The sequence below is a fragment of the Taurulus bubalis genome (genome assembly GCF_910589615.1).
Source record: "Taurulus bubalis genome assembly, chromosome: 8".
In the NCBI taxonomy this organism is placed as follows: Eukaryota; Metazoa; Chordata; class Actinopteri; order Perciformes; family Cottidae; genus Taurulus; species Taurulus bubalis.
In genome coordinates, this window is record NC_136596.1 from 9,977,186 (window position 1) to 10,002,579 (window position 25,394).

Sequence of the window (25,394 nt, forward strand, 5' to 3'; positions counted from 1 at the left end):
AAAAGCAACAGAGGAGGATCCCTCTCCCCGGATGGACAGAAGCAATAGATGTCACGTGTACAGAATGAACAACGTATCAGAGTTACAGCACATTCAATGAATATGACAGAAAATATTCATATAATGAATGATGAACTACCAAAAATATCAGCAACAGTGGATGTAATAGAATAATAAAAGCAGTAATGGTATTGGCAATACTAATAGCAATGCAACTAATAATAATAACCAGAAAACTTTGCAAGAAATTTCTATGGTGTGGCGGCTAAGACGTTGCATATATACGTCAACATTATAAGTAGTAAGATGTGTTATTGAGATTATTAAGGTACATTATATATATATATATATATATATATATATATATATATATATATATATATATATGTACGCCATTATTACCATTAGTAAGATGTGTTATTGAGGTGTCATTTACTGTTTGTAATGGATTGAGAGCAGCTATTGCTTCATAGACACAGGTCACTAGTTACCAGTGTTGGGGTAGTTGCCTAAATAAACAGAAAGTGCACTATATCCTATGAAGTTTATCATTTTTCTCTATTCCCTAACCCTTCAAAATAGCGATTGTATCACATGAGTAAAAGTCTCTGCACTATTTTACCCGACAGCCTGTTTCTCCTTGGGGTCAGAACAATACTGCCCAGGCTGAAAAGCCTTTTGACAGTGTTGTAACTTGTTTTATTACATGATTTACTCTTATTGTGAAGAGCATGTAAACAGGAAACAATCAACAGAGGAAAGACTCGGCGAACACGTTGATATGCTTTTTATTTTTGTGGAGTTAAAAATGAAGTACATGCAGTGTGCTTGCTGCACAAGTCTCTCTAGAGCCTTGCTGCGCATCGCCACACCGAATAAAAAGGACAAGACACAACAATAAGAATAGGATTGTATTTGATGTCAGACAACGAATATAATACTGACAATACTTGTAATATTTGCTTGTTCATTGTCAGTCAGGAGTGTGTAAAACAGTAAGTGACACAAATACTGTATGGTGCTCGATAAACGGTTTCCAAATGGTCATAGAAGTGACAGCACAGACTTTGATTTGATTTCAAGTGAAATTAACAGTAATTTGCAAACTACTCAGTGAATTTCGAAACAATAACATACAAAAAACAAAAGCAGAACATTTGTTTTACAATCTCACAGTTTCATTTGTATACAGAAAAAAAAAATCTGTGTGTTTAACGTATGTAAGGTCCTGCAACTTATCAAAAAGAGAAACCCTTTAATGTTTATATTTCCATACCTCTATAAGAGGCTTGTGTAGTTATTTGTACTGGTCTCATCTGTTTCCCACTGGTGATGGTAGCTGACGTCTCGTCTTCTCATAAAGCTTTGAAGAAGTCTTTCATCTGTGTACGAGAAGACACAAAACACATCGAACGTCAGATCAGAAAATGTAAATGATTCTCCGTGGATCAAAGACTGTGAGGATGAGAAATATGATGCAAACATTAGGCCGAGGCCTTTGTGTAGTTTAATCTGGTAGCAGCCAGTATATCAGTGCAATAAATAAACATACCTTTCTTATAATTTCCTCCTGCATCTCTGGGTCACTCTGAAACTCCACACTGGCATCCAGTTGCAACACAGGTATCCGTTTCAACTTCTCAAAATGTAATCTGAAAAGAGAGAGTTGACCACCTCAGACCACACACTGCTGACCGGCATCTGTTCACGGCCGAGCAACAAACAGCTGCAAGGAAAGGCATTTGAAATGGCAATGGACCAACAGGAATGCGTAGTGCATCCTGTATTACAGTGGCCGTACCACCACTGAATTTATTTTGTTTTCAGACAAGATTCTGCTAGGATCCTTTAAAAAGGTTAGAACAGCTAAATACCAATTTTAAGTGTAATATCCCCACTTATGTTTTAGACGGTGCACATGAACAGCCACCTGATTAAGAAAATAACTCTAAAATGGTCTTTCATTGTGACTTTACACTTCAAAAGACCATGGGATTTTTTTTACATTTCAGTGGTCACTGAAACTATTTAAAACATACGAGTCTGAAGAAGACAACAAACATTTCACCCTCATTAGCACTCACTCAGTGCTCTTCTCAACAAGCCACCTCTCATGTTGAACATGCAGCTTATCCAGATAGTCCAGTTTCACTCCTTTCTCTTCTGCCCTGCCCCGGTGCTCCAGACGCTCCATACATTTCTGACAAACAACAAAAGATATGATGCGTTTATGTCTTTTTCCAAGATTAAATGTGAACTATGTCCTTTTAATATATCTTGTTACAGCAACAATAATACAATACAAACAACTACCATAAGATGAAAATGGGATGTGATGCAAACAACTCACAAGTTGTTCGATTAAATCTTGTGTGTTCATACCTTTAGTGGAGCCCTGAGGTAGATAATGCCCTCTAGCTTCACCTGGTGTCCAAACTGTTCCACCAGGAGGGAGTGCCAGTCCTGGTAGACTGCCCACTCTGTTGAGTTGATACAACCCAGCTCAAACATGTTCAGGGCAAAGATGTATCTGACAGGACACAGAGTCAAGTTTAGTTCAAGCAAACCGAATAAAGGAGCATGTACAAGGCAAGGCAAGTTTATTTGTATAGCACATTTCAACAACAAGGCGATTCAAAATGCTTCACATAAAACCATTAAAAGCATCAAAACATAATGCAGATTTAAAAACAGTTAAGAAAACATTAAAACAGTCAAAAAGCAAAACAAAAAAAATTAAAGTTGAAAAAGCAAAATAAAAAATAATAGTTTCATTAAAGTTGCAGTGCAGTTCAAGAAATAAAATGCAGTAGTGAGATGCAGTAATTGAATCTGGTTCAGTTAAAGGCAGCAGCAAACAGAAAAGTCTTCAATGTGGACTTAAAGCAGCTGAGGGTCTCAGCAGACCTGCAGCTTTCAGGGACCTTGTTCCAGATATGTGGAGCAGAAAAGCTGAACGCTGCTTCTCCATGTTTAGTTCTGACTCTTGGACCAGAAAGTAGACCCGTCCCAGATGACCTGAGGGGCCGGGATGGTTCATAAGGTAGCAGCAGATCACAAACATACTTAGGCCCTAAACCATTCAGTGCTGTATAAACCAGCAGCAGGATTTTAAAGTCAATTCTTTGTTTGACAGGGAGCCAGTGCAAAGACCTCAGTACTGGAGTGATGTGATCCACTTTCCTGGTCTTAGTGAGGACTTGAGCTGCAGCGTTCTGAATCAGCTGCAGCTTTCTGATTGACTTTTTACAGAGGCCTGTGAACACACCGTTACAGTAGTCAAGTCTACTGGAGATAAATGCATGGACAAGTTTCTCCAGATCCTGTTGAGACATAAGTCCTCTAACCTTTGATATATTCTTCAGGTGATAGTAGGCTGATTTTGTAATTGTCTTGATATGGCTGTTCAGGTTGAGGTCGGAATCCATAACTACACCTAGATTTCTAGCTTGGTTTGAGGTTTTTAACATTAGTGATTGAAGCTGAGCGCCGACTTTCAATCGTTCGTCCTTGGGACCAAAAACAATTACTTCTGTTTTATCTTGATTTAATTGAAGACAATTCTGGCACATCCAGTTATTGATTTCTTCAATGCATTTAGCCAGCCCTTGTATGGGACTATAGTCCCCTGGTGATATAGTTATGTAGAGTTGTGTGTCATCTGCATAATTATGATAACACACATTGTTGTTTTTCATAATCTGAGCCAGTGGAAGCATGTAGATGTTGAACAGAATGTCATCCTAGTCAGCTCTGATGTGTAATTAGCTTCCGACACAAAGTATTGCCGGTCCTTCAAGTAGGATTCAAACCAGTTAAGTGCTGCGCCAGAGAATCCTACCCAGACTTTCAGTCTGCCTAGTTGTATGTCATGATCAACCGTGTCGAATGCAGCACTGAGATCCAGTAATATTAAGACTGAAGTTCTGCCACTGTCTGTGTTTAAGTAGATGTTGTTGAAAACCTTAACAAGAGCAGTTTCAGTACTGTGGTGCTGACGAAAGCCGGACTGGAAGACATCAAAACAGTTATTTTCAGCTAAGAAGTTGTTCAGCTGTTGAAAAACCACCTTTTCCATTATTTTACTTAAGAATGGGAGGTTTGATATTGGTCTATAGTTTTTCAATATTTCGGGGTCTAAACTAGCCTTCTTTAGAAGTGGTTTAATAACTGCAGTTTTTAGGGCTTGTGGGAAGACACCTGAGAGAAGGGATGTGTTTACAATTTGTAAAAGATCAGCGGTCATGCAGTGTGAAATATTTTTGAAAAAGTGTGTTGGTAGAATATCCAAGCAGCAGGAGGATGTGTTCAGATGTTGTATAATGTCTTCTAGGCTTCTTTGGTTAATTGAGTGAAATTGTGTCATGATATTTGAATGGATGCTATTTAAAGATGGGGACAACACATATCCTGTGGTTGGTGTGGAGCCACCGACTGCTTGTCTAATTCTCTGAATTTTATCAGCAAAATAGGAGGCAAATTGATTGCAAATGGTAGCAAATAAGGCGCGTGTATTGTTTTTATTTTTGGTTATGATGTCAGAGAAGAAGGCCTGTCTTGCATTTATAAGTTCCAAATTATAATTGTAAAGTCTCTCTTTATAGACACCACAGTGAACCTGGAGATTAGTTTTTCGCCACCTGCGTTCAGCTTTCCGACACTTTCTTTTCTCTATTCTGACCAGCGTGGCATTTCTCCAAGGGGATCTTTTCTTACCCAAGACAACCTTCACCTTAGTGGGTGCAATGGCATCAATAACATTTTTAACTTTAGAATTGAAGCCATCCACAAGCTCATTGACTGAGATGCAAGAGAGGCCTGGTGTGGAGCAGAACTTCTGAATAAATAGTTCACTGGTGTTTTCAGTGATGTAACGCTTTGTCACAACCTTGGTTTGGACATTTGTGTGTAGAGAGATTGCACTCTCAAAGAAAACACAGGAATGATCAGAGAGTGCAACATCAGTCACAGCAACCTTGGAAATGTCCAGACCTTTGGTGATGATTAGGTCTAGAGTGTGCACCTTGTTGTGGGTGGGACCTGTTACATGCTGAGTCATGTCATAGTTATCAAGGACACCACATAGCTCTATAGACCCTCTGTCCTGGGGATTATCAACATGGATATTAAAATCACCAACAATGACAACACAATCAAAATCAATACAGATTATAGACAACAGTTCAGTAAACTCATCAAAGAAAGTTGCACAGTATTTAGGTGGTCTGTAAATGTTGAGGAATAAAACTTGCGTGGAATTGAGAGCCACATATTCAAAGGAAGTAAAATGACCAAAAGACATCTGCTTGCATTGAAGAGACTCATTATATAAAATAGCAACTCCACCTCCTTTCTTATGCGCTCTTGTTTCACTCATGAAGCTGAAGTTGGGAGGTGTTGCTTCAATAAGAACATATGTACTGTTATCTTGGTCTAACCAAGTTTCGGTTAAAAACAAAAAATCAAGTTTGTGCCTAATAATGAATTCATTGATTAAAAATGTTTTTCCTGACAGAGACCTGACATTTAATAAAGCTAAGTTTAATGTGCTTAAAACTATATTTGCCCTATTTCTTTGGACAGGCTGACGAGGAATGAATGTTAAATTGGATAAGTTTGCAGATTTACTAATGTTTCTTCGCAGCCTCACCTTTCCTTTTCGATAAGTCAGGACAGGAATTAAGAAGGCTAACTTCCTACAGGGCCCCGACTGTTCCTGTAGATAATCAGTGGTGTCATTAACCTTGTAGTCCGGACCCAAAAGAGATCAATCAATGTCTTTATCAGGTCGTGGAGACAGAGGATGGTTGTGGAGATGTTGTGGAGGCGGGAGAGGGGCACGGCGCTTTAACTTCGGTGTTTGCGTCAAAGCACTTAGAACCAGTGACGGAGGTCTAGCTGGAGGGGTTTCAGCACGGGAAGTGGTTTTGCGGAGGGGAGTGAATTTGGTTCCAGCAATGACCATCTCGTTCATGCAGTCAGTGAACTCCATGAGGGGGGAGGATGGAGAGAGTAGAGAGGAGAGGGACCTGGATGAAGTGTGGGGGGTGGAAGTAGGTGCTGGTGAGGGAAGTAAAGACTCGTCCTCTCCGAGAGGGGTATCAGTCCTTGATGATGAGGGTGGAGACTCCTCCTCTTGGCTCTCCTTTGGCTTCCTTCCCATGAGGTCTCCACGGCGATGCTGTGTGGTTATCTCTTGTTTAGATTTCTCTTGTCTCCTGTCCTTGGCAGTGGGAACAGACGAGTGACGCAGGAAGAAAAATAAGTTAGAGGTGAAGAGTTTTACCCCTGACTTGTTCAGGCAAACTCCATCTGCCTTAAAAAGATGTATACGCTCCCAGAAAATGTAAAAAATGTCGATAAAATGTACTGTATGGTCAGTACATGCAGTTGACAGCCATCTGTTCAGTTCAAACAGCCTGCTGAATCTTTCATCTCCTCTCCTTGCTGGTGGAAGAGGGCCACTGATAAACACCTCAGCATTGACAGAGTTGACTGTGTTTAACAAGTCAATAAAGTCTCGCTTCAGAACTTCAGACTCTTGTTTCACAATATCACAGCTTCCCGTATGCACAATGAGGTTTTTCACCGTGGGATGGTCAGCCATGATGTCCAGATTTTATCTCTCATGTTAAACACCATATCTGTCGGAAAGCAGAGTATTTTGGTATTCTTGCTGCACATTGTTCGGACATCTTTTACAGCATAGTCTTCAACAATCAGAGTCTCAGGCCCAGTCTTTTCCTGCGGCCTTTTATGTTCGGTTCTTACCCTGCTTTGTGAAGATAGCTGCTTATCCATATCATCAGATTTAGGATCCTGCGACAGTGGAGCGAATCTGTTTTTAAGTTGTAGCCTTGGTTGTTGTGGAGTTTCTTTACTGGTTTTACTTTTCCCAGCTGTTTTCTGCTGTGTACAGCTGCGTATCGGGGTTGAGGAGGAATTTTGCCTGCGTGGTAGTGCAGGCCAGCCAGTCGCATCAGAGATCTCAGGGTGCTGGGTTCTGCCTGTTAGTTGTCCTGTTAGTCGTCCTCCCACATCCCGAGGGTGTGAATGCCTCTTCGCCTTTGCACCGAGAGAGTTCCAGGGAGGACTACCATTTGAGGTTTCGTTAACAGCTGCATAGTCCTCCTGTTTCTTGGTAGGCCTAGTGGTGCTAGTTAGCTGTGTCTTAGCTTGCATTTGTACAAGATTTTGAGTCCATGGTAAAGTGGTATCATTCTGACACAGTCCATTTACCTCCACGTTCACTTCTATTCGGTAGATTTTTGTTTCCAAAACTGCAATCTTCTGCAGGAGTTTGTAGTAGTTGTCCATGGAGAGAGATGTCATCTTGCTGCTCCTTAGCTTTAGCTCAGCTGCTAAGTAGCCTTTAGCTTAGCTGCTAAGTAGCCTATAGCAATTTATCTTTAAACCAGCGGAATTAGGGCAATAGCCAGCCAAATCTATAGAAAAATAGAGTCCCAGTGGTTTTCAAGTGTCCGGGAGCTGCTGCTCAAAGATTCTCACAGAAGAAAAGACAAGAATATCAGAAGGAAGTGCAGAAAAATGCAAACAGAGGCGAGAGCAAGAAGAAAGGCGTCTGCACTGTAAGAAAGCAGGAAAGCAGTAGTAAGTAGTGCATAGTATAAATCTATATGATGCTGAGCATCATATAGATCACAGGTCTCAGGGGTCTTCTCAAAACTAGTTTCACTGACCTGATTTGATTTTCACAAGCCGGTCCTATCGTTCACCCACCTGTCGCTGTAGATGGAGCGCTCATACACCTGGACAGGTGTTCCCTCTGAGCGGAGCAGGTGAGCCGGAGGAGGCTGCAGCTGCGTTCTCAGGCGGCTCATGCAGGAAAATGCCTGGAACGTGTACGACCAGCGCTGAGGGTCCTGGTACATCATCTGCAGCAGGTTGCTGACTGTCGCCTGCGGGGGCGCGGCTGTCCCCTGTCAAAGACATGAGCGGAGACGGTCAGCTTGGCTTCCCCTTGATTCTTGTTTGGGGATCAGATGTTGAGGTCAGTAAGTGTGCACACACCTGCAAGGTCCCACTCTCAATGTGCTGCCACTGGCTGACAGGTTCTGCCACCACCTCCAAGTCTGGACAAGCTGACTGCATGAGTCTTGCAATGGTCGACTTGCCGACAGCTGATATGTGAGAGGAAGGGATACAGGAGACCACACTATTAGCTTGGGACAAAATGAGGTCCTATTTTGAAATAGTGTTCATGTGATGTCACTGATTATTTATTTTTTTACCAATGTTGCCCTCGATGGAAACCCTCTTCACTCGAGTTGCTCCAATCTCTGTTGAGGATGATATGTGTGATAAATCTGCAGCTTTTAATAATCAGAAACATGATCTCTCTGACTGGATTCTCTGGCTAACAGAACTAACAAAACAAAGATGTAGAAACTCCAGCATAGTGTTGGATCCGGTAACTTACATGACGTTAAGATGGTATTGTCTTCAAATTCTAGGTTGGTCCTTATAGTCAAGCAGCTTCCATTTCTGAGAAAGAGACAAGAGGAAGAGCTGAGTTTACATTCTAACAGCTGTTTTAAAACTTCTCATCCAGGTCAGCCTCGAAAGTTAAGATTCGTCCCACTGCTGAACACTGAGTGATCCGTTTGAAAGCTCGGTAAGGTTTAGGGCAGGGGTGTCAAACTCATTTTAGTGAAGGGGCCACATACTGCCCATTTTGAACTCAAGTGGGCAGGACCAGTAAAATCACAGCATAATAACGCATACATAATGACAATATGTCTCTATGTTTAAATCATTGGTGAAGGTTTTTGCATGATGAACCCTATTTTAATAAGGTCTTTCTACAATAAACTAGAAACATGAAGACCAAAAATTCAGACATCAGCCCACTGTTTATCTGCCTGGGCTCTCCTCTGCAGATTCCCTTGCAGTTGAGCAAAATCTCTAGTAATGTCAGTTGTCGAAATAATTGCGACTGTGTTTCAATTGTTAGCATGCCCGACTTTCAATCAGAGGATCAGTGGTTCGAGCCCCAACTCAGCAATTTTGTTTTTTCTATTTTAAGAATTAGTCCGCGGGCCGGACTGGACCCCCTGGTGGGCCGTATCCGGCCCGCGGGCCGTATGTTTGACACCCCTGGTTTAGGGTGTCCCTCCAGTGGAGAAAACACACTAAAGTGATCTCTAGGGTGTTCCTCCAGTGGAGAAAACATTTCAATCGTAGACATTTTAAATGTATATTTGTACATTGTTTGTCCATGTTAAATTGTTAACAACTCACAGATTGTTGTCCGGAGTCATAACAATTGTCTCGGGGTCGGATGGTGAACGGTTGATATCAATCCAGTAGCTCTTGATGTGCTTCAGAAAGCTGTTGTAGAATTCATTATCAGTGTAACCATAGAGGAAGTTTGACCTGTTGAACATCTGCACACAAACAGGAAGTCAGCTAGTGACAGCAGACAATAATGGGTCGAATATTGGACTAATTCTCTAATATAAAATCTTTTCAAATGGAACCATCTGGATGAAAAACATTCAGTCCACTCACTGCACGCTATATATATTTTTTAACCTGTTTCCCAAGTTGCAGCACTAATCCAAACACATTTGGTAACTACCTGGCTAGGAAACAGTCACATCTTGGGAAATGGTTGAAGTACTTTTTCATTGTGTTATCGTGTATTTATCTGATCTGTTTGCTCAGCTCTGACTCCAACGTAATGCTAATGATAAAGTGCATAAACTGAGGAAAAACTTCCCAAATAGATGAATTCTGCTTCAGTGCTAATGCTTCAAAGACAAACCCAGACAGATGAAGACTTACGATGGAGGGGTCAGCGAGAGACAAAGGTGTGATTAAAGGCTCGCATTCTTCAGGTGTCAGAGCCGAGCTGCTCAGAAACAGCACCGCTACCAGGAAATGAGTGCTGAGCCACAGATTCATGATGCTCCAGCTGTGAAGAGAAACGCAGAGATCTCAGATGCTAGCTGCTCGTCACAGAAGCAAAGATGTCTGAGGCTCATCGGACCTGGTCAGCCTTTTAAGAAGATGCTGGGGGCATATGTTTTTTTCTCTTCAGTATCTACATTGAAAGCATCGACCCAGACTTAGGTATGTCATGTTTACCAGCATACATCCCTGCAGGTCCAAAGGGGATTTCAGGTTGGGGTGTAGATGTCATAACTACATTGCTGGGTTCGTGTATTAAGCTAATTATTTCCTGATTTGTTCAATAGTCCAGCACAGGATGGCTTCAATCCAACTCAAACTGGCCTGACCTCAGCCATACTGTTATAACACAGTGACTCATAAGTGGGCCCCCAGTAGGCATGCTATGCCCACAATGATCAGTACCTCGCCCTCACCTGGACCCCAAAATGTACGGTCTATTCATGCACCACATTTTGTAACGATAACGTAGCACACAGTGAACTGGGCTCCAATTTTCTGCTCACAATTTCCCCAAAGAAACATTGATGGTAGGCTGTTGGAGAAATATTGACGATCAGGGGAGTAAAAGATGTCATTTAATTGATAACTAGAAAATGATGTATACCCAGTGTGCACACGGTACCCCACAGAGTGGATTCTCATACGTGACATGCTGCTCAAATGTTAATATTCTTTATTTCCATGTTAAAGATAGATACATGTATTTCTTGTTGTGTTTGTCTGTTGGAGATGCTAATACTGTAGTTGTTGTTGGCAATTAGCACCAACAGACTAACAACCATAGGTAAACATTTGGATGCAACTCAGGCAAGTTCTGTCGCGTTTTTATTTTATAATCTTTTTCTCATGATTTATGGAAGTTTATGCTTGATGGACATCAGAGATGATGATTTCCCCAGAAGGTGTAAGTTGCATTGAATCATTAAAAGTGTGTTTCATGTTTGTATGTTGACTGAGTTATGACTCCTCACTGAGGAGGCGCTTCACAGTTAATAAAACCTTTATGGATTATGAATAAAAACGAGCAACACGTTCACTGTTTTGAGTCACTTTTTGTCTCTTTATTCAGTTTGAAATATTCATGAATTATCATGAATATTATTCATGTTATATTAATCATCATATGCGGGTATCTTACGCCCCTCGCCTTCAGCACAGAAACCTGCAGAGAGAGAAAGACAAAACCAAAGAAGTCAGTTGTGTCTGTCATCACACTTCTTCGTGTCATAGTTTAGTCAGACAGGTCTAAAAGGTGATCACCGTTCTTGGGGTCATAGATAAAGTCTGGCTCTCTGTTGAAGCCGAGGCAGCTCGCCTGCTTCCTGAAATGTTCCAGGTCAGAGTCCTTCACGGTTGTTCCTCTTGCTGGAGACAAAACAACAAAACAGGATGAATGTTTCGCATACGAAATGTGTTTTATTTATATTTATAATTTCCTCTCAGACTCGTTCCTTCTTACCCATCAGATAAAAAGCACGGTAGCTGAACTTCTCCGCTGTAGATTCCATGTTGAGTCCCATCTTCTCCATCATCTTGTCCAGGTTTTTGACAGTGCGGGTGAAGCTATAGAGCAGACAGCCTTCACAGGTCGGAAACATTTGGAACGACGCATTGAAGTGGGAGACTGAGGAGAGAAACTGTATATTAATCCTCTACACTGGAAATCTAAGAAGGTTCTTCTGGTAAACTTTCCAGAAACTGATTTTGTGTTTGATTTAATCCAGCGATGTCATGCAGGATGATATGTGTGATAAATCTGCAGCTTTTAATAATCAGAAACATGATCTCTCTGACTGGATTCTCTGGCTAACAGAACTAACAAAACAAAGATGTAGAAACTCCAGCATGGTGTTGGATCCGGTAACTTACATGACGTTAAGATGGTATTGTCTTCAATTTCTAGGTTGGTCCTTATAGTCAAGCAGGTTCCATTTCTGAGAAAGAGACAAGAGGAAGAGCTGAGTTTACATTCTAGCAGCTGTTTTAAAACTTCCCATCCAGGTCAGCCTCAAAAGTTAAGATTCCTCCCACTGCTGAACACTGAGTGATCCGTTTGAAAGCTCGGTAAGGTTTAGGGTGTCCCTCCAGTGGAGAAAACACACTAAAGTGATCTCTAGGGTGTTCCTCCAGTGGAGAAAACACACTAAAGTGATCTCTAGGGTGTTCCTCCAGTGGAGAAAACATTTCAATCGTAGACATTTTAAATGTATATTTGTACATTGTTTGTCCATGTTAAATTGTTAACAACTCACAGATTGTTGTCCGTAGTCATAACAATTGTCTCGGGGTCGGATGGTGAACGGTTGATATCAATCCAGTAGCTCTTGATGTGCTTCAGAAGGCTGTTGTAGAATTCATTATCAGTGTAACCATAGAGGAAGTTTGACCTGTTGAACATCTGCACACAAACAGGAAGTCAGCGAGTGACAGCAGACAATAATGGGTCGAATATTGGACTAATTCTCTAATATAAAATCTTTTCAAATGGAACCATCTGGATGAAAAACATTCAGTCCACTCACTGCACGCTATATATATTTTTTAACCTGTTTCCCAAGTTGCAGCACTAATCCAAACACATTTGGTACCTACCTGGATAGGAAACAGTCACATCTTGGGAAATGGTTGAAGTACTTTTTCATTGTGTTATCGTGTATTTATCTGATCTGTTTGCTCAGCTCTGACTCCAACGTAATGCTAATGCTAAAGTGCATAAACTGAGGAAAAATTTCCCAAATAGATGAATTCTGCTTCAGTGCTAATGCTTCATAGACAAACCCAGACAGATGAAGACTTACCATGGAGGGGTCAGCGAGAGACAAAGGTGTGATTAAAGGCTCGCATTCTTCAGGTGTCAGAGCCGAGCTGCTCAGAAACAGCACCGCTACCAGGAAATGAGTGCTGAGCCACAGATTCATGATGCTCCAGCTGTGAAGAGAAACGCAGAGATCTCAGATGCTAGCTGCTCGTCACAGAAGCAAAGATGTCTGAGGCTCATTGGACCTGGTCAGCCTTTTAAGAAGATGCTGGGGGCATCTGTTTTTTTCTCTTCAGTATTTACATAGAAAGCATTGACCCAGAATTAGGTAAGCCATGTTTACCAGCATACAAGTCCGAACAGGATTTCAGGTTGGGGTGTAGATGTCATAACTACATTGCTGGGTTCGTGTATTAAGCTAATTATTTCCTGAGTTATTCAATAGTCCAGCACAGGATGGCTTCAATCCAACTCAAACTGGCCTGACCTCAGCCAGTTATAACACAGTGACTCATAAGTGGGCCCCCAGTAGGCATGCTATGCCCACAATGATCAGTACCTCGCCCTCACCTGGACCCCAAAGTGTACGGTCTATTCATGCACCACATTTTGTAACGATAACGTAGCACACAGTGAGCTGGGCTCCAATTTTCTGCCCACAATTTCCCCAAAGAAACATTGATGGTAGGCTGTTGGAGAAATATTGACGATCAGGGGCGTCGTTAGGCCTATTTTAGAGGAAGTCCCCCTCAAATGTTCTTCAGCCCCCCAAAATAATTTGTCTTTATTGGCTTTAAATATATATAATTTTTTATTTTTTCATTTTGGTGATGTCATTAAATTGGGCAGGCTGCTGCGCTGGCTTTCTCACTCTGCCAAGTAACGTCTCTCATCAACGACAGCCAGGATTACAGCCAAAGAGTTTAGCTCAAAGTAAAGGATGCCCAGAGGGAGTGTAAGTACAGGTAGTTATGAATGTGTCTATCTGCAGTTGTTCACGATTGTTACCTGCTTAAATGTAGGTTTACTTGAGGCAAATGAAAGGGAATATTGTAGTGGGCTATGCTATGTTTTGTCCCTTGAATGGTATATTTGACACTGAACTAGTTCATCTTAATCTCAGTGATGGTGGCCAAATGAGCTGTTGGCTTCTGTTTTTCCCCAGTATTTCCAGACTAGAAAGCGTTCTCCCAGTAAGACATGTTTGCCACCATACCCCCCTGGAGGTCCAAAAGGTATTTCAGGTTCATGTAAGCTAATTATTTACTATTTTTTTTTAATTGTCCTTGGCCACTAACACAGACAACACACACTGAGTGTACAGAGCAGCACAGGATGGCTTCAATCCAGTTTGACTGGCACAGAGCCTGAACTCAGCCATACTATCATTAGTGGACACAGTGACTCCCAAGTGAATTAGGTAAGCATACCACCCTGCAGGTCCAACGGGGAATTATGGATGGGGTGCAGGACAAATAAGGACAAAGTTGGGTTCATGTATTAATTATGCAACTGACTGCAACTGCAACTGATTTGTTGCATAGTCATTGACCTACACCAGTGAGAAATACACTGAGTATACACTACCCATCAAAGGTTTGGGGTTACTTAGAAATGTCCTTATTTTTCAAAGAAAAGCAATGTTTTTTTCAATGAAGATAACATTAAATTAATCAGTAATGTTGCCTACCATCTATATGCAGATGATATCCAACTCCTTTAAACCCAGTGAGGCTTGCAGGTTAACCAGACAGCTTTCAATGCTATTAAGGACTGCACAGCAGTAAATTGCTTACAACTAAATGATAATAAGACGGAGGTTCTAGTTGTTGCACATGATGACGCTGTCCCTATGGTCAAGCAGAGCATTGGTCCACTCTCCTCTGCTGTTCACCTAAACCTGTGTAATCTCGGAGTAATATTTGACAAATCCTTTTCTGCGCACTCAGTCAATCTGCGATAAACCGGTTGCAGGTCATCCAAAATGCTGCTGCCAGATTACTGATAAGGACAAATAGATGGTCTCACATCACCCCCATTCTCAGGTCTCTTCACTGGCTCCCCGTAGAGCATAGGATCCACTTTAAATCCTCACCCTCACATACAGAGTACTACACGGTCAGACTCCTGCATATGTGGCTGAACTACTTCACCCTTATTCCACAGCCAACCAGTTAAACCTTCTGACCGTCCCACACACTCAACCACTCTGCCTGCACCCCTACAGTTTGCTGATTCTGGGATGTCTTTTAAAAAACAGCTAAAGACTTACCTGTTTACGCTGGCGTTTGGTTAAATAAATGCTTTTTATCTGTTTTATTGTGTTTTTTACTGCTCCATCTTTTAATGTGTTTTTTACTGTGTTCTTTAACTGTTGTAATGTTTTGGCCCCTGCCATTGCCAGTCTGGTGTTAACATGTTTTTTCCTGACTCCTGTACAGCACTTTGTGACCTTTTTATCTGTAAAATGTGCTTTATAAATAAACGTATTATTATCCTCTGACCTTTGACCCTCACATCAGTTCAGGAAAAAAACCTTTAACGGGCAGAAAAGCAACAGAGGAGGATCCCTCTCCCCGGATGGACAGAAGCAATAGATGTCACGTGTACAGAATGAACAACGTATCAGAGTTACAGCACATTCAATGAATATGACAGAAAATATTCATATAATGAATGATGAACTACCAAAAATATCAGCAACAGTGGATGTAATAGAATAATAAAAGCAGTAATGGTATTGGCAATACTAATAGCAATGCAACTAATAATAATAACCAGAAAACTTTGCAAGAAATTTCTATGGTGTGGCGGCTAAGACGTTGCATATATACGTCAACATTATAAGTAGTAAGATGTGTTATTGAGATTATTAAGGTACATTATATATATATATATATATATATATATATATATATATATGTACGCCATTATTACCATTAGTAAGATGTGTTATTGAGGTGTCATTTACTGTTTGTAATGGATTGAGAGCAGCTATTGCTTCATAGACACAGGTCACTAGTTACCAGTGTTGGGGTAGTTGCCTAAATAAACAGAAAGTGCACTATATCCTATGAAGTTTATCATTTTTCTCTATTCCCTAACCCTTCAAAATAGCGATTGTATCACATGAGTAAAAGTCTCTGCAATATTTTACCCGACAGCCTGTTTCTCCTTGGGGTCAGAACAATACTGCCCAGGCTGAAAAGCCTTTTGACAGTGTTGTAACTTGTTTTATTACATGATTTACTCTTATTGTGAAGAGCATGTAAACAGGAAACAATCAACAGAGGAAAGACTCGGCGAACACGTTGATATGCTTTTTATTTTTGTGGAGTTAAAAATGAAGTACATGCAGTGTGCTTGCTGCACAAGTCTCTCTAGAGCCTTGCTGCGCATCGCCACACCGAATAAAAAGGACAAGACACAACAATAAGAATAGGATTGTATTTGATGACAGACAACGAATATAATACTGACAATACTTGTAATATTTGCTTGTTCATTGTCAGTCAGGAGTGTGTAAAACAGTAAGTGACACAAATACTGTATGGTGCTCGATAAACGGTTTCCAAATGGTCATAGAAGTGACAGCACAGACTTTGATTTGATTTCAAGTGAAATTAACAGTAATTTGCAAACTACTCAGTGAATTTCGAAACAATAACATACAAAAAACAAAAGCAGAACATTTGTTTTACAATCTCACAGTTTCATTTGTATACAGAAAAAAAAAATCTGTGTGTTTAACGTATGTAAGGTCCTGCAACTTATCAAAAAGAGAAACCCTTTAATGTTTATATTTCCATGCCTCTATAAGAGGCTTGTGTAGTTATTTGTACTGGTCTCATCTGTTTCCCACTGGTGATGGTAGCTGACGTCTCGTCTTCTCATAAAGCTTTGAAGAAGTCTTTCATCTGTGTACGAGAAGACACAAAACACATCGAACGTCAGATCAGAAAATGTAAATGATTCTCCGTGGATCAAAGACTGTGAGGATGAGAAATATGATGCAAACATTAGGCCGAGGCCTTTGTGTAGTTTAATCTGGTAGCAGCCAGTATATCAGTGCAATAAATAAACATACCTTTCTTATAATTTCCTCCTGCATCTCTGGGTCACTCTGAAACTCCACACTGGCATCCAGTTGCAACACAGGTATCCGTTTCAACTTCTCAAAATGTAATCTGAAAAGAGAGAGTTGACCACCTCAGACCACACACTGCTGACCGGCATCTGTTCACGGCCGAGCAACAAACAGCTGCAAGGAAAGGCATTTGAAATGGCAATGGACCAACAGGAATGCGTAGTGCATCCTGTATTACAGTGGCCGTACCACCACTGAATTTATTTTGTTTTCAGACAAGATTCTGCTAGGATCCTTTAAAAAGGTTAGAACAGCTAAATACCAATTTTAAGTGTAATATCCCCACTTATGTTTTAGACGGTGCACATGAACAGCCACCTGATTAAGAAAATAACTCTAAAATGGTCTTTCATTGTGACTTTACACTTCAAAAGACCATGGGATTTTTTTTACATTTCAGTGGTCACTGAAACTATTTAAAACATACGAGTCTGAAGAAGACAACAAACATTTCACCCTCATTAGCACTCACTCAGTGCTCTTCTCAACAAGCCACCTCTCATGTTGAACATGCAGCTTATCCAGATAGTCCAGTTTCACTCCTTTCTCTTCTGCCCTGCCCCGGTGCTCCAGACGCTCCATACATTTCTGACAAACAACAAAAGATATGATGCGTTTATGTCTTTTTCCAAGATTAAATGTGAACTATGTCCTTTTAATATATCTTGTTACAGCAACAATAATACAATACAAACAACTACCATAAGATGAAAATGGGATGTGATGCAAACAACTCACAAGTTGTTCGATTAAATCTTGTGTGTTCATACCTTTAGTGGAGCCCTGAGGTAGATAATGCCCTCTAGCTTCACCTGGTGTCCAAACTGTTCCACCAGGAGGGAGTGCCAGTCCTGGTAGACTGCCCACTCTGTTGAGTTGATACAACCCAGCTCAAACATGTTCAGGGCAAAGATGTATCTGACAGGACACAGAGTCAAGTTTAGTTCAAGCAAACCGAATAAAGGAGCATGTACAAGGCAAGGCAAGTTTATTTGTATAGCACATTTCAACAACAAGGCGATTCAAAATGCTTCACATAAAACCATTAAAAGCATCAAAACATAATGCAGATTTAAAAACAGTTAAGAAAACATTAAAACAGTCAAAAAGCAAAACAAAAAAAATTAAAGTTGAAAAAGCAAAATAAAAAATAATAGTTTCATTAAAGTTGCAGTGCAGTTCAAGAAATAAAATGCAGTAGTGAGATGCAGTAATTGAATCTGGTTCAGTTAAAGGCAGCAGCAAACAGAAAAGTCTTCAATGTGGACTTAAAGGAGCTGAGGGTCTCAGCAGACCTGCAGCTTTCAGGGACCTTGTTCCAGATATGTGGAGCAGAAAAGCTGAACGCTGCTTCTCCATGTTTAGTTCTGACTCTTGGACCAGAAAGTAGACCCGTCCCAGATGACCTGAGGGGCCGGGATGGTTCATAAGGTAGCAGCAGATCACAAACATACTTAGGCCCTAAACCATTCAGTGCTGTATAAACCAGCAGCAGGATTTTAAAGTCAATTCTTTGTTTGACAGGGAGCCAGTGCAAAGACCTCAGTACTGGAGTGATGTGATCCACTTTCCTGGTCTTAGTGAGGACTTGAGCTGCAGCGTTCTGAATCAGCTGCAGCTTTCTGATTGACTTTTTACAGAGGCCTGTGAACACACCGTTACAGTAGTCAAGTCTACTGAAGATAAATGCATGGACAAGTTTCTCCAGATCCTGTTGAGACATAAGTCCTCCTCTAACCCTTGATATATTCTTCAGGTGGTAGTAGGCTGATTTTGTAATTGTCTTGATATGGCTGTTCAGGTTGAGGTCGGAATCCATAACTACACCTAGATTTCTAGCTTGGTTTGAGGTTTTTAACATTAGTGATTGAAGCTGAGCGCCGACTTTCAATCGTTCGTCCTTGGGACCAAAAACAATTACTTCTGTTTTATCTTGATTTAATTGAAGACAATTCTGGCACATCCAGTTATTGATTTCTTCAATGCATTTAGCCAGCCCTTGTATGGGACTATAGTCCCCTGGTGGTATAGTTATGTAGAGTTGTGTGTCATCTGCATAATTATGATAACACACATTGTTGTTTTTCATAATCTGAGCCAGTGGAAGCATGTAGATGTTGAACAGAATGTCATCCTAGTCAGCTCTGATGTGTAATTAGCTTCCGACACAAAGTATTGTCGGTCCTTCAAGTAGGATTCAAACCAGTTAAGTGCTGCGCCAGAGAATCCTACCCAGACTTTCAGTCTGCCTAGTTGTATGTCATGATCAACCGTGTCGAATGCAGCACTGAGATCCAGTAATATTAAGACTGAAGTTCTGCCACTGTCTGTGTTTAAGTAGATGTTGTTGAAAACCTTAACAAGAGCAGTTTCAGTACTGTGGTGCTGACGAAAGCCGGACTGGAAGACATCAAAACAGTTATTTTCAGCTAAGAAGTTGTTCAGCTGTTGAAAAACCACCTTTTCCATTATTTTACTTAAGAATGGGAGGTTTGATATTGGTCTATAGTTTTTCAATATTTCGGGGTCTAAACTAGCCTTCTTTAGAAGTGGTTTAATAACTGCAGTTTTTAGGGCTTGTGGGAAGACACCTGAGAGAAGGGATGTGTTTACAATTTGTAAAAGATCAGCGGTCATGCAGTGTGAAATATTTTTGAAAAAGTGTGTTGGTAGAATATCCAAGCAGCAGGAGGATGTGTTCAGATGTTGTATAATGTCTTCTAGGCTTCTTTGGTTAATTGAGTGAAATTGTGTCATGATATTTGAATGGATGCTATTTAAAGATGGGGACAACACATATCCTGTGGTTGGTGTGGAGCCACCGACTGCTTGTCTAATTCTCTGAATTTTATCAGCAAAATAGGAGGCAAATTGATTGCAAATGGTAGCAAATAAGGCGCGTGTATTGTTTTTATTTTTGGTTATGATGTCAGAGAAGAAGGCCTGTCTTGCATTTATAAGTTCCAAATTATAATTGTAAAGTCTCTCTTTATAGACACCACAGTGAACCTGGAGATTAGTTTTTCGCCACCTGCGTTCCGCTTTCCGACACTTTCTTTTCTCTATTCTGACCAGCGTGGCATTTCTCCAAGGGGATCTTTTCTTACCCAAGACAACCTTCACCTTAGTGGGTGCAATGGCATCAATAACATTTTTAACTTTAGAATTGAAGCCATCCACAAGCTCATTGACTGAGATGCAAGAGAGGCCTGGTGTGGAGCAGAACTTCTGAATAAATAGTTCACTGGTGTTTTCAGTGATGTAACGCTTTGTCACAACCTTGGTTTGGACATTTGTGTGTAGAGAGATTGCACTCTCAAAGAAAACACAGGAATGATCAGAGAGTGCAACATCAGTCACAGCAACCTTGGAAATGTCCAGACCTTTGGTGATGATTAGGTCTAGAGTGTGCACCTTGTTGTGGGTGGGACCTGTTACATGCTGAGTCATGTCATAGTTATCAAGGACACCACATAGCTCTATAGACCCTCTGTCCTGGGGATTATCAACATGGATATTAAAATCACCAACAATGACAACACAATCAAAATCAATACAGATTATAGACAACAGTTCAGTAAACTCATCAAAGAAAGTTGCACAGTATTTAGGTGGTCTGTAAATGTTGAGGAATAAAACTTGCGTGGAATTGAGAGCCACATATTCAAAGGAAGTAAAATGACCAAAAGACATCTGCTTGCATTGAAGAGACTCATTATATAAAATAGCAACTCCACCTCCTTTCTTATGCGCTCTTGTTTCACTCATGAAGCTGAAGTTGGGAGGTGTTGCTTCAATAAGAACATATGTACTGTTATCTTGGTCTAACCAAGTTTCGGTTAAAAACAAAAAATCAAGTTTGTGCCTAATAATGAATTCATTGATTAAAAATGTTTTTCCTGACAGAGACCTGACATTTAATAAAGCTAAGTTTAATGTGCTTAAAACTATATTTGCCCTATTTCTTTGGACAGGCTGACGAGGAATGAATGTTAAATTGGATAAGTTTGCAGATTTACTAATGTTTCTTCGCAGCCTCACCTTTCCTTTTCGATAAGTCAGGACAGGAATTAAGAAGGCTAACTTCCTACAGGGCCCCGACTGTTCCTGTAGATAATCAGTGGTGTCATTAACCTTGTAGTCCGGACCCAAAAGAGATCAATCAATGTCTTTATCAGGTCGTGGAGACAGAGGATGGTTGTGGAGATGTTGTGGAGGCGGGAGAGGGGCACGGCGCTTTAACTTCGGTGTTTGCGTCAAAGCACTTAGAACCAGTGACGGAGGTCTAGCTGGAGGGGTTTCAGCACGGGAAGTGGTTTTGCGGAGGGGAGTGAATTTGGTTCCAGCAATGACCATCTCGTTCATGCAGTCAGTGAACTCCATGAGGGGGGAGGATGGAGAGAGTAGAGAGGAGAGGGACCTGGATGAAGTGTGGGGGGTGGAAGTAGGTGCTGGTGAGGGAAGTAAAGACTCGTCCTCTCCGAGAGGGGTATCAGTCCTTGATGATGAGGGTGGAGACTCCTCCTCTTGGCTCTCCTTTGGCTTCCTTCCCATGAGGTCTCCACGGCGATGCTGTGTGGTTATCTCTTGTTTAGATTTCTCTTGTCTCCTGTCCTTGGCAGTGGGAACAGACGAGTGACGCAGGAAGAAAAATAAGTTAGAGGTGAAGAGTTTTACCCCTGACTTGTTCAGGCAAACTCCATCTGCCTTAAAAAGATGTATACGCTCCCAGAAAATGTAAAAAATGTCGATAAAATGTACTGTATGGTCAGTACATGCAGTTGACAGCCATCTGTTCAGTTCAAACAGCCTGCTGAATCTTTCATCTCCTCTCCTTGCTGGTGGAAGAGGGCCACTGATAAACACCTCAGCATTGACAGAGTTGACTGTGTTTAACAAGTCAATAAAGTCTCGCTTCAGAACTTCAGACTCTTGTTTCACAATATCACAGCTTCCCGTATGCACAATGAGGTTTTTCACCGTGGGATGGTCAGCCATGATGTCCAGATTTTATCTCTCATGTTAAACACCATATCTGTCGGAAAGCAGAGTATTTTGGTATTCTTGCTGCACATTGTTCGGACATCTTTTACAGCATAGTCTTCAACAATCAGAGTCTCAGGCCCAGTCTTTTCCTGCGGCCTTTTATGTTCGGTTCTTACCCTGCTTTGTGAAGATAGCTGCTTATCCATATCATCAGATTTAGGATCCTGCGACAGTGGAGCGAATCTGTTTTTAAGTTGTAGCCTTGGTTGTTGTGGAGTTTCTTTACTGGTTTTACTTTTCCCAGCTGTTTTCTGCTGTGTACAGCTGCGTATCGGGGTTGAGGAGGAATTTTGCCTGCGTGGTAGTGCAGGCCAGCCAGTCGCATCAGAGATCTCAGGGTGCTGGGTTCTGCCTGTTAGTTGTCCTGTTAGTCGTCCTCCCACATCCCGAGGGTGTGAATGCCTCTTCGCCTTTGCACCGAGAGAGTTCCAGGGAGGACTACCATTTGAGGTTTCGTTAACAGCTGCATAGTCCTCCTGTTTCTTGGTAGGCCTAGTGGTGCTAGTTAGCTGTGTCTTAGCTTGCATTTGTACAAGATTTTGAGTCCATGGTAAAGTGGTATCATTCTGACACAGTCCATTTACCTCCACGTTCACTTCTATTCGGTAGATTTTTGTTTCCAAAACTGCAATCTTCTGCAGGAGTTTGTAGTAGTTGTCCATGGAGAGAGATGTCATCTTGCTGCTCCTTAGCTTTAGCTCAGCTGCTAAGTAGCCTTTAGCTTAGCTGCTAAGTAGCCTATAGCAATTTATCTTTAAACCAGCGGAATTAGGGCAATAGCCAGCCAAATCTATAGAAAAATAGAGTCCCAGTGGTTTTCAAGTGTCCGGGAGCTGCTGCTCAAAGATTCTCACAGAAGAAAAGACAAGAATATCAGAAGGAAGTGCAGAAAAATGCAAACAGAGGCGAGAGCAAGAAGAAAGGCGTCTGCACTGTAAGAAAGCAGGAAAGCAGTAGTAAGTAGTGCATAGTATAAATCTATATGATGCTGAGCATCATATAGATCACAGGTCTCAGGGGTCTTCTCAAAACTAGTTTCACTGACCTGATTTGATTTTCACAAGCCGGTCCTATCGTTCACCCACCTGTCGCTGTAGATGGAGCGCTCATACACCTGGACAGGTGTTCCCTCTGAGCGGAGCAGGTGAGCCGGAGGAGGCTGCAGCTGCGTTCTCAGGCGGCTCATGCAGGAAAATGCCTGGAACGTGTACGACCAGCGCTGAGGGTCCTGGTACATCATCTGCAGCAGGTTGCTGACTGTCGCCTGCGGGGGCGCGGCTGTCCCCTGTCAAAGACATGAGCGGAGACGGTCAGCTTGGCTTCCCCTTGATTCTTGTTTGGGGATCAGATGTTGAGGTCAGTAAGTGTGCACACACCTGCAAGGTCCCACTCTCAATGTGCTGCCACTGGCTGACAGGTTCTGCCACCACCTCCAAGTCTGGACAAGCTGACTGCATGAGTCTTGCAATGGTCGACTTGCCGACAGCTGATATGTGAGAGGAAGGGATACAGGAGACCACACTATTAGCTTGGGACAAAATGAGGTCCTATTTTGAAATAGTGTTCATGTGATGTCACTGATTATTTATTTTTTTACCAATGTTGCCCTCGATGGAAACCCTCTTCACTCGAGTTGCTCCAATCTCTGTTGAGGATGATATGTGTGATAAATCTGCAGCTTTTAATAATCAGAAACATGATCTCTCTGACTGGATTCTCTGGCTAACAGAACTAACAAAACAAAGATGTAGAAACTCCAGCATAGTGTTGGATCCGGTAACTTACATGACGTTAAGATGGTATTGTCTTCAAATTCTAGGTTGGTCCTTATAGTCAAGCAGCTTCCATTTCTGAGAAAGAGACAAGAGGAAGAGCTGAGTTTACATTCTAACAGCTGTTTTAAAACTTCTCATCCAGGTCAGCCTCGAAAGTTAAGATTCGTCCCACTGCTGAACACTGAGTGATCCGTTTGAAAGCTCGGTAAGGTTTAGGGCAGGGGTGTCAAACTCATTTTAGTGAAGGGGCCACATACTGCCCATTTTGAACTCAAGTGGGCAGGACCAGTAAAATCACAGCATAATAACGCATACATAATGACAATATGTCTCTATGTTTAAATCATTGGTGAAGGTTTTTGCATGATGAACCCTATTTTAATAAGGTCTTTCTACAATAAACTAGAAACATGAAGACCAAAAATTCAGACATCAGCCCACTGTTTATCTGCCTGGGCTCTCCTCTGCAGATTCCCTTGCAGTTGAGCAAAATCTCTAGTAATGTCAGTTGTCGAAATAATTGCGACTGTGTTTCAATTGTTAGCATGCCCGACTTTCAATCAGAGGATCAGTGGTTCGAGCCCCAACTCAGCAATTTTGTTTTTTCTATTTTAAGAATTAGTCCGCGGGCCGGACTGGACCCCCTGGTGGGCCGTATCCGGCCCGCGGGCCGTATGTTTGACACCCCTGGTTTAGGGTGTCCCTCCAGTGGAGAAAACACACTAAAGTGATCTCTAGGGTGTTCCGCCAGTGGAGAAAACATTTCAATCGTAGACATTTTAAATGTATATTTGTACATTGTTTGTCCATGTTAAATTGTTAACAACTCACAGATTGTTGTCCGGAGTCATAACAATTGTCTCGGGGTCGGATGGTGAACGGTTGATATCAATCCAGTAGCTCTTGATGTGCTTCAGAAAGCTGTTGTAGAATTCATTATCAGTGTAACCATAGAGGAAGTTTGACCTGTTGAACATCTGCACACAAACAGGAAGTCAGCTAGTGACAGCAGACAATAATGGGTCGAATATTGGACTAATTCTCTAATATAAAATCTTTTCAAATGGAACCATCTGGATGAAAAACATTCAGTCCACTCACTGCACGCTATATATATTTTTTAACCTGTTTCCCAAGTTGCAGCACTAATCCAAACACATTTGGTAACTACCTGGCTAGGAAACAGTCACATCTTGGGAAATGGTTGAAGTACTTTTTCATTGTGTTATCGTGTATTTATCTGATCTGTTTGCTCAGCTCTGACTCCAACGTAATGCTAATGATAAAGTGCATAAACTGAGGAAAAACTTCCCAAATAGATGAATTCTGCTTCAGTGCTAATGCTTCAAAGACAAACCCAGACAGATGAAGACTTACGATGGAGGGGTCAGCGAGAGACAAAGGTGTGATTAAAGGCTCGCATTCTTCAGGTGTCAGAGCCGAGCTGCTCAGAAACAGCACCGCTACCAGGAAATGAGTGCTGAGCCACAGATTCATGATGCTCCAGCTGTGAAGAGAAACGCAGAGATCTCAGATGCTAGCTGCTCGTCACAGAAGCAAAGATGTCTGAGGCTCATCGGACCTGGTCAGCCTTTTAAGAAGATGCTGGGGGCATATGTTTTTTTCTCTTCAGTATCTACATTGAAAGCATCGACCCAGACTTAGGTATGTCATGTTTACCAGCATACATCCCTGCAGGTCCAAAGGGGATTTCAGGTTGGGGTGTAGATGT

At 41.5% G+C, this 25,394-nt stretch overlaps 2 protein-coding genes across 2 annotated transcripts; both read right to left on the reverse strand.

The window, feature by feature from the left end:
* Positions 1-1,298: 1,298 nt before the first annotated feature.
* Positions 1,299-9,927, reverse strand: LOC306740228 (deoxycytidine kinase 2-like; the record flags this gene model as incomplete). The annotated part of the gene is made up of 10 exons (XM_079222328.1): positions 1,299-1,382; positions 1,553-1,652; positions 2,085-2,200; positions 2,383-2,530; positions 7,741-7,940; positions 8,032-8,141; positions 8,253-8,327; positions 8,441-8,505; positions 9,262-9,407; positions 9,808-9,927. The coding sequence occupies 10 exons, from the start codon at positions 9,925-9,927 to the stop codon at positions 1,356-1,358; spliced, it is 1,107 nt and encodes a 368-aa protein (XP_079078454.1). The 3' UTR covers positions 1,299-1,355.
* A 6,183-nt stretch (positions 9,928-16,110) lies between these two features.
* LOC306740229 (deoxycytidine kinase 2-like) lies at positions 16,111-25,159 on the reverse strand (the record flags this gene model as incomplete). The annotated part of the gene is made up of 10 exons (XM_079222329.1): positions 16,111-16,611; positions 16,782-16,881; positions 17,314-17,429; positions 17,612-17,759; positions 22,973-23,172; positions 23,264-23,373; positions 23,485-23,559; positions 23,673-23,737; positions 24,494-24,639; positions 25,040-25,159. 10 exons carry the CDS (start codon positions 25,157-25,159, stop codon positions 16,585-16,587), a joined length of 1,107 nt encoding a protein of 368 aa, XP_079078455.1. The 3' UTR covers positions 16,111-16,584.
* Positions 25,160-25,394: the final 235 nt, after the last annotated feature.